Raw genomic sequence first — 10,326 nt, 5'->3', positions numbered from 1 at the left:
ATAGAGCTCCAAGGAGATTATGTTGAAAAATAAAAAAAAAATGTACCCAAAAAAAATTGTTTTTATACTTCATTCTAAGGACTTATTGAACTACCCTCGTATTTAGATGACGTATGCCAAAAATTAGACAAAAAATTTCATAATTGCGGACAGAATTTTACATGTGTTTTTAAAGCTCTGATAAATCTCCTTAGTGGTGATTAGAGGATGAGGGCCTGGTTGTTTGATGCACAGGTTTAGGTGGTGTTGTATTATGGAGTTGAGCTCTGGGGATAGAAGGAACATAGGAAAGTGGAAACCATGTACGAGAGATTTCTAAGATGGGTAATGGGGATTAGTTGAATTTACCCAGGATACATACTTAGAGAAGAATTCGAAAGGAAAAAAGGTAACAAGAAAAATTAAGAGAGCATGGAGGTTTGAAGGGAAGTTGAAAAAGGAAGCGGGGAGCAGAGGCAATTAAGTAAATGCAAAATAAGAGGAAGAAAGGAAAAAATTAGTGGGGTTTGTGATATACGTGAAGGGGTTACGGAGTAGCGGGACTTATAGTAAGAGCTAGTAGTAAGTCAAGGAGAAGATAGATAGAAAAACATCGAGTATTCGAGGTACAATAGATGGTATATGATTGCTAAAGGGTTGCCGGAACCAAATGGATGAAGAGGAGAATCTCTTTAGAGTGTGTTTATATGTAATGGAGTCATGGGCATATGTATTGAACAGGTGTATAAAAGAAGAAGGTAGACAGTTAAGTGTGGATGAGTGTAAGATGTATTTTGGAAGCTAATGGATAGGGTGTTCCATGGATAAAGAAACTGAAGGAAGTAAGAGTAAGCAAAGGAACAAGGCAAAGCCAAACGATTAATCTATTAAAAAAAAGTAACTGATAGAAGTTTTATTTTAAAATCATGGAGAAAAAATTTTTATGGTACTAGGAAAGGATACCCTATAAGATCGATCCTTTATATAATTTAAAAAATATTAGTATTAATATTGTTATTTTAGAACAAGGCGAAACATTATAATATAATTAATGGTTAAGTTATATTAAGGACGGAATTTAAACATATGTATAGGGAGAGGAGGCCCTCAAACCCGTGAAAGAAAGAGATAAAATATACATGCAAACATACATACACAAATACATGTAGTTATAGCTATAATAGACTTTAATAAAAATTATAATTAAATTATATTTTCCTTACATACACTCCGGTCAAGTAAATAAATACAAAAACTTCCAGGTATATTGATTTCAAAATTGTCTTTATGGATAAGACGACGATTTAAAATAAAGTTGTTATAAACTTTTTAATAAGGATATAAAGAAAACTATATTTTCAAATACATTTTTACTAGATATTTACAAGCACAAGTAGAATAGAGGCAAAACATTTGTAACTGAAAAGCACTTATTTCAAAGTGCCCTTTTTCAAATTAAAATTTTAAAAGAAAGCATTTTAAAATTTGCAATTTAAAGAAACTAACAAAATTAATTTATCAACATTTTTAAAAAAATGGTGACAAATTTCTAGAAATTTTGGGCGATAGTCAACCCAGTGGGCAACAAAATTAAGGATGTCCTAGGGACGACTTTGGGACATCCCTACGACGTCTTTAATAACATGTCCTTTTGGCCATCCTAGGGATGCTCTTAAAACGTCTAATGTCAGTACAAAGGATGCCCTAAAAACGTCCATGTCTTAAGACGTCTTGAGGTCATCTTTAGAACATTGGACGTGTTAGAGACATTGATTGGCCTGACATAGGACGTCCTAGAAACGTCCCAAGGACGTTCTTGGAATTTTCATAGTTTTGTGTCCACTGGGCTGCGAACTGTCAAAATTGCGCAAACGTTTTTAGTAGATTTTGACCCCAATTGCATTGTCCTCTTCTGCAATTGTATTAACACTGTGAGTTTCATTTTATACTATTTTATAAAGAGAAAAATAAATCACACCCAAAGCCGATCTTCTCTCTAGATTCATAAGGCCCCATACGTCAGACCCGTTACCTGTCACCTGAAAATTAAATCCTTTTTCGCATTCCTTAAATATGCAGACCGAGTTTGGACTGTACCCTTTTGACAATCGTCGTGCCGCTGAATGATTTGCGCCTGTGTTTGGATATACTTTAGGTGGTGTGAGTATGGGCATAGCTACCCGAGATGGGACGCAGAGGCGTCCCATCGAGCTAGTTCTTCAAATACTTTTTCTTGATTTTCTCATTTTAACCTAGATTAAACTTATATATGAAATGTATGAAATTGCTTCTGTAAGTGATTTTGAATGCTTTCCCTGTCGGACCGAAGGAACCGAAAGGAGCCTCTACAAAGTACCCCACTGAGACCCCCTTCGGTACCTTCTTAAAAAACTCAAATAAACAGCAAAATCAACTTTTAAATTATTGAAATTAGCATTCTACGTTAAAATTTCAATTAAAAACTCACGGAGTAAGCGCAATACTTTTTTTTGCAGCGTTAAAAATTTTTTTAAAATGTCATTACCTTCTGCTGAAGGTGACTTTAAGCGCACCTATAGTAGCTCAAGTAGTATGTTGCGCGCGAAGTTTAAAAATAAAATTCTTTCTCACTTGCGTCGCAGCGTTGTTGTATGAAGTTTCCACTGAGTGACGCTAGCATTCAGACACAATTCTTAAAGTTACCGACGGAACTCATATTAACTGCTACTAAAAGAAGATGCACTTGAAGCCGCCTTCGTTCCATGTAAATTAGAGGTATGTTATTATTTCAGGTTTTTCACACTGCAAGAAAAAGTATTGGCTCTTTAAGGGTACTCTTTAGAGGCTCCTTTCGATTTCTTCGGTTCGCCAGGGTTGTATAGAAAATTGCAATCGAGAGAACAGTTGTCCTAGTACCACAAAGACAATAGTTATTGATGATTAAACTTAAAACTCTGAATTTACATTTGAAGTACTTTACTCTTATTATAATTTTGTAGTTTTTCTCCAATTTTAGTTTGATAAAACAAAAATCTAGATGAAGTTATAAAAAGTTTATAGAGTTTAACTTTTTTTAGAAGAAAAATTACATTTCTTAGTCAAAAACTTTAAAAAACCTTAATTTCACAGCTGAGGAAACTAAAATTTTCGCGTTCTTTATTCGTTCTTTATTTAAATATATCATTCATAGTATGTGAACACATATCGCTTAGCGATTATAGGAGTTGATAACTTCTATTTGTTATACTTAACAATAAATTATTTCTATGCGCGTCCTAACGTAGGCAGCGTCTTTTCAATAAAATTTGATAAGTATCTTCTATTCAAAACTCTATTGTACTGACATAAATGATTTTTTTTATTCTTTAATATTCTGTATGCTAAAGTTGCCTCGCATTTTTTTTTGGTAGGCTCATGTGATTACGTGACTCTTTTTTATAGTTATTTTTAGTTCGGACGAACAATAAAGGGCATGTCGTTACAAATTTTGGAATTAGCTAGGACTAATAAAGATTGACAAACTATTTCCGTGTCCATCATGGAACTGCTGATGGCACCTCCTGCCTCGCTTATTATTACTGCGCTCTATTTCTTATTGAAATAATTCTATTTTCCATTTTCAAAATCAAGGTATTAGATCTAAGTCCAAGATTTTCTTCGTAAATATTACTATAAATAAATCAAATGAACTTTCCATCCCATGACTTTAATCATGGAAATTTCTGGACTAACGCAAATATATTTTTGCTGCACAAAATTCAGCTCTTTCAATATTCTAATTTCAACCAGGTCTTCCTAGATTGCTACTACACGAATGCTAATCATCATTTTATTTGTTTTTTAATGAAATTAAGTTACACATATTATAGGAGAATAATTTGATTATTCTATTATTTTCACTGAAGAGAAAATATATCTATTAAATTCAATTTCGGGCTACAGCATTTTAACACTTGATTTTGAATCTTTCAATTCCTTAATTGCGGATTTTCTAAAGTATGAATTCTACTTTTAATCCGAATATTCCTTTATACTCATATTCACTCATGCTCTTTCATTTTCAATTACTTTTGCACTTTCATCATCACCAAATTCCATTTAATGAGCTGATACCTTAATAGGCCTATTTACCCTTCAAACTTTTCAGACTTTTTAGGCGAAAGATCCATTCAGTCTTCGATTCATCGAAAGGTAGCAGCGAATGAAAGTGACCATACTCTTCTTTTCATGGGCTAATATATCGCTAATATATCATCTTCCCCGCTGATAAAAACAAAAGAATTGCTATTGCAACAAACGATGGCAGTTTATAATAAGCGCCATTACAGAGATCTCCAGTGCAAGCGCAATAAAATGCTTGCACATCGTGAGTTCCAGTTCTTCTTACACATGCTTTATTGTCGCTACTCTCGTCGCTTAAAACTCCACATCCTCTGACAACTCTTTCTCTGCCATAAACTGCAACAAGAAAAATTTTTGTTATAAAAATTGGAAACGTGTATTGTAGTTAAAACGGACGTCATTTAAAATTGGTTATAATTTGTTGAACAGGTATTTTTTGGTTCTGGTCAAATCATTAGTTTAGGTTATACCAGGCAATTAACCATTTTCCTGTGTTTTTTTGTAATTAATATTTTGTATTTCGCTGGCCACAACTTCACTGCATTATTCCGCAAGCTTCATTTACTTAAACTTTGTTTTCGAAATTGTGATATTTTTAGCTCGGTAAATATATTTGAAATAAGATAAAGAAGCCCGGGATGGAAGATGACAGTTAAGCGGCCTAGGACCAAGGTTGAGCCTTTGGGACGAAAACATGTACTAATCTAAGTCCCTATGTTAACAAATCCTCGGTCATAATAAATATGATAACTCTTGTTTTTTTTTTTTTCTTTATAAAACCTTATGTTTAACAGTACAGTCGTGGCGTAGAAAATAGTATTTAAAGGAAAATAAAATGTAAATACATTAGTTCTACGGGAGAGAACCCAGTAGGCAAAAAAATTAAGGATGTCCTAGAGACGTCTTTGGGACGCCCATAAGACGTCGTTTCTAACATGACTTTTGGTCATCCTAGGGATTCTTTTAAAACGTCGAATCCCAGAGGGCAAACAAATTAAGGATGTCCTAGAGACGTCTGTTGGACTTCCCTAAGACGTCTTTTATAACATGTCTTTTGGTCGTCTTAGGGTGGCTCTTAACACGTCTAATGTTAGTACAAAAGATGTCCCGTGAACGTCCATGTCTTTAAGATGTCTTTAGGGCATCTTTAGGACATTGGAAGTCTTAGAGACGTTAATTGACCTGACATAGGACGTCCTAGGAACTTCCCAAGAACGTTCTTGGGATTTTCATAGTTTTGTGACCACTGGGTTGCCACTCGACTGTGCAGAGGCAATATGCCCCCTGGTAGACCGAAGGAACCGAATGGAGCATCTACAAAGTACGCGTAAAGACCCCATTGGGTCCCCATTCGGTTCCTTTTAAAAAAACTCAAAAAAACAGCAAGATCAAGATTTAAACTGTTTAAATTCAGATTCTACGTTAAATTTTCTATTGGAAATTCATGGAGTAATCGCAATACTTTTTTTGCAGCGGTAAAAAGTTACAAAAATATATAAGATCTATAACGCCTGTTCCCTGCTATTTGCAGATGATGCGTTTGAAGTGTAGCAGTCAACAGGCGTTATACGTCTTATATATATTTTTAACTTTTTACCATTGCAAAAAAAAACTATTGCGGTTATTCTGTAACCTTCTATAGGGAATTTTAGCGTAGAATCCGAATTTCAACAATTTAAAAGTTGATTTTGCTGTTTGTTTGAGTTTTTTAAAAAGGAACTGATTGGGGACCCAATGGGGTCTTCACGGGTAGTTTGTAGAGGCTCCATTCCGTCTCTTTGATCCGCCAGGGCCTGGTTACCATCAATGCTGTAACGATCGTATGCAGTGTGTACATATAAATTTTTGGGCTGTAATTCTTAGGGTCAGCTAAGATGACCATCCTCGACAGGAGCACTGTGTGTCCTGCCACCAAATACATCGGAATAGGTTCTTCCAGCTATAGATATAAGGTTAAAATGCAGGGCAGATTCTTTTGGGTTTAAGGAAACTTCTCCTTTGTGTGCGAACTGTCGAACCTTGACCGCCAAATTCTGGGTCTTATGATCAGCAGCTGATTTTGTTTTATGGTTTCCATCCGCCAAAGTTTTCGCTGCATTATGTACACCACAATTGATAGTTCAAAGGTCGGATTCTTTGGAAAAATGTCCACAAACCTTTTTACTTAATTGAGCCAGATCTTTGGGCTTTAGAGAAACCTGCATGTTGATGTTTCTCCGGGACCTGTAGCAACGCTCATACTCTATTGGATACACACATGTCACCGACATAGTTTTGCAGACGCCAATGAGAAAAGTGCAAGAGCGCTAGGTGTTTCTCTCACCACAGAGCATACATTCAGGTCATGTTTCCTTCTCGTTTAGGGGCCTTACTGGTATCATAGCAGTATGGTGGGCTGTCGCTAAGTCGATCCATTCACACAAAAGTATTGAGATTTTTCTGGTGCACAGCATTGACTTTGTCTTGATTTGGCTCCTCCAACTCTAGAGTAGTCGGAATTCTTGTACAACCCATTGTCAAAAGTCCGGCTCGTTCGATTTTTGAAGATATCCTTATTACATGTATGCTTAGTTTCATCATTGTTTTTTCTACGAGTAGCTAAAGAAAAGGGTTCGTCCGTTATTGCCCTGGCGGACCGAAGGAAACAAAAGGAGCCATTACAAAGTACCCGTAAAGACCCCATTGGGACCCCATTCGGTATCTTTCTAAAAAACAGAAAAAAAAACAACAAGATCAACTCTTAAGCTGTTGAAATTCCGATTCTACGTTAAATTTTCTATAGGAAACTCACGGAGTAATCGCAATACTTTTTCTTGCAGCGTTAAAAACTTCAAAAAATAAAATACCTTTCATTTACATGGACCGAAGACGCCTTCAAGTGCAACTTCTTTTAGTAGTAGTTAATAAGCGTTCCGTCGGTAACTTTAAGAATTTTGTCTGAATGCTAGCGCCACGCAGTGCAAACCTCAGACAACAGCGTTGTGATGCAAGTGAGAGAGAAATTTATTTTTAAACTTCGCGCGCAACATACTACTTGAGCTATTATGAATGCACTTGAAATCACCTTCAGCAGAAGTTAACGACATTTTTTAAATTTTTAACGCTGCAAAAAAGAGTATTGAGAATACTCCGTGAGTTTCTATTAGAAAATTTAACGTAGAATCCGAACTTCAACAGTTTAAAAGTTGATCTTGCTGTTTTTTTTAGTTTTTTTTTTACTTTTTAAAAAGGAACCGAATGGGGACCCAATGTGGTCTTTACGGGTACTTTGTAGAGGCTCCTTTCGGTTTCTTCGGTCCCCGAGGTTGTAGAGCCCTGAATTAAAAAATAATGCTATATATTTTCGTTCGGTAGCTATTTCATACGGCTTTCGGTTGGATTACCAAGCAATTGAAACTGAAACTTATATCCGAACTGCTTATTTGGTTCGCGAGATCAACAGATTTTATTTAGTGTGAGTAATATATAACAGTCTTCCGAGACGTTTAATACCTTTTTTTTTGCTAACCCCACCTCCACGCGTGCTTTAAAACCACTGTGCTAGACTCTTTTTCACTTGCGGTCCATTATAGTTTTTTACTTCAAGATTTATAATATTTAAAAATTTGGATCTCGCAAAGTTTTTTAACCACATATTTCGAGTGCATAGAAAAATATATTGCAGATTCAAACTCAGTTTTTAATGCTTCAAATATGCAAATAAAATAAAACTATCAAGTTCACATTATTTATATTGACAATTTTTATATAGAAATGTAACAACATATCCATATTATGTCGGTATACCGTCAACACTTCCGTCCTTCAGGATATCCCATGGAATATCTTTGGGCTTATCCAACATCCAAATAAACATGCTCCTTCAGAACATCTGTTTAGACATTCTCTTTTACACAAAATTGAATAAATATATCTGATTCAATATTGGAACACACACAATGGTAGCTTTGTCGAACTTTCACGCGTATTATTACCAGAAATTGTCCTTATCTGCCATTTCCGACAGTATGACTGCAAAAATGTAACATACAGTTTTATATAAAATGTGGATTCTCGTATCTGCTCGCCATCTGAAGGTGTATTCACAATTACCGGCCTGGAAAATCCACGCATACCTAGTTTTATAAAATTACAACCAGCAGGGGAATGTTTGCTTGCTAAGCAAATCATTTTTCTTTAATCCCAATGGATTCAAGGCTCTTATTATCAATCTTTATCCATTTATGTATCAGCACCAACTTCAATCCGAACCCATACCAAATCCATTTTTGAACCTGAAACTAATCTGAACTATTCGCGCACCAATTGGAAAGAAATTTTCACTTTTTCTTAATCCGATGCTGAATCCAAGAACTTCCAGTCCTTTTCAATCCGTACGTCAGTACAAAATTGATTCCTAACACACCTTTTAATCTTTTTGAATCAGTGTGCCGAATCTACTGGGTTGATTTGTGGTGCTGGAGGATTTGGACATTTGGTTAGTTTTCGCGTATCTCTATTTTACTCTACTTTCGTATGCTAGTTCAAGATGGTTGCAGACCTTCACCAAACCGTGAAAATATAAAATTGTTTTGACATATCTCTGACAGTGTTCAAGATAAGTCAAAATTCAGATTTTTCTTACTTTCAAAAATATCTTAAATGGTTGACGTCAGGCTGGCCCAGGACCATTCCCCTTTAGAAAGCCCTGAGAATGTTATCAGCTTTCGCGTATCTCTCACAGTCTTCAAGATAACTAAAAATTTGTCTTTATTTATTTATTTTGAGAATCCTCTTATTGGGTTAGTTCGAATTTCTAAAAAACAAAAACTCCTCTACAAAATCCTTCAAATCTAATAAGTTTTTCAGGTATCTCTGACCGATTTCGAAATACAATCCAGTGCCGTATAAACTATTCTTCAATATTACGCAATATACTCCCGTGAGTAAACACGCACTGTCTCTTTCTCTATACGCTGCTGGTGTCTTATGTTTGAATGGACACCCTCCGTCGACCACGAGGGGCTCCACTCTCAGCCGCAAGCAGCCGAGGCAGCGATTCTCGGAATTAGTAAATCTGGCCTATTTAAATCCAGCTTCTAGTGTAGGGCTCACCAGAAGCAGTAATTGACTGCATTGACTGCTAGTGGCGGCCAAGAGACTAGGTCAAACTGGCCCTAATAAATATTTTCGTTCGACTGGTTGCTAGCAGTTCATGGTCATTATAGAGGAGAGTTTTCACTCTTCAAAATATAGAAGAAGGGATTTTGGCGGACGTCGTTTTTCATTATTCTTTATGAATTTAAATTCAAAACTGTCCCAATTTTTTTTTTAGGTTTACTTTGCAGACAAATTGGATTCACCTTGTAAATTAAAAATAAAATTAAAATTACAAATGAATTTTATTGTAAATTCGAGTACAGAAGTTCAGACCCCCTGGCGTGAATGACGGCGAAGCAGATACAAACGTCTCATCCGACAGATTTGTTCTTCCGAACTCTCGGCGAGGAACAAAGTATCTGCAACGAACATGCTTGCCGACCTGGTACTACTCTATTTATTTGGGGTAGTTCCATGGACGAAGAAAGAGCCCAGATCCCTTGATATCGGGACAAGAAAGGTTATGCACATGAACAAAAGCATGCATCTTAAGTCTTCCGTTCCGCGACTGTACATCTCACGCCGTCAAGGGGGTCGCGGAATATTGAGTCTTGTATGACTTCACAACAGGATTATTCTGGGTACAGTACATAGAGTTGCAAATGGAAGAGACGCTCTTCTTAAAATGGTCAGGAATCACGAACAACTGGGCAAAGAAGCGTTTCTGTACAAAGCAGCGGAGGAGGCTGCTGAAACAGTCGGAGTTGACTTCAGTATTAGGGGTAAGCAAAATGCATCAAATCTTATCTATCTCGAGTACTCACTCCTGAAAGCCCGGATTAAGAAAGCAGAAGAGGAAAACTTTCGTGACCAGCTCCTCGATAAGAGGATGCACGGTATCTTCCACAGAAATGTGAAAGATCAGTCAATGTCTTGTGAGCTAACGTTTGCTTTCCTTAAATCGCCCGGATTGAAGTCTGGTACGGAGGGTTTCATTTTTGCATGTCAAGATGGTGTCATTTCCACCTTAACATACCGTCGCCACATTTTGAGCCAAGACATTCCCGATTATACGAGGGTAGTTCAATAAGTCCTTAGAATGACCAACATATGGCGCGCGAATCGCTCCAAATCATCTGTTTTCAGTCAGCACCACTCCCGACTAGA

The 10,326-nt window shown here is 36.4% G+C and overlaps 2 protein-coding genes across 3 annotated transcripts in view; one reads left to right on the top strand and one right to left on the bottom strand.

Annotated features, from left to right (window-relative positions):
- Window positions 1-10,326, top strand: part of LOC117178127 — a 406,121-nt gene that overhangs the window by 29,305 nt on the left and 366,490 nt on the right. The window lies entirely within an intron of this gene.
- Window positions 2,500-10,326, bottom strand: part of LOC117178128 — a 311,787-nt gene continuing 303,960 nt past the window's right edge. The window contains exon 4 of the mRNA XM_033369385.1: window positions 2,500-4,416. Coding sequence (XP_033225276.1) covers window positions 4,202-4,416 — 215 coding nt within the window. The 3' untranslated portion in view covers window positions 2,500-4,201. The remainder of the gene's footprint in view (window positions 4,417-10,326) is intronic.

Source organism: Belonocnema kinseyi, chromosome 8 (genome assembly GCF_010883055.1).
Source record: "Belonocnema kinseyi isolate 2016_QV_RU_SX_M_011 chromosome 8, B_treatae_v1, whole genome shotgun sequence".
In the NCBI taxonomy this organism is placed as follows: domain Eukaryota; kingdom Metazoa; phylum Arthropoda; class Insecta; order Hymenoptera; family Cynipidae; genus Belonocnema; species Belonocnema kinseyi.
This window is presented reverse-complemented; position numbering and strand designations above follow the sequence as displayed.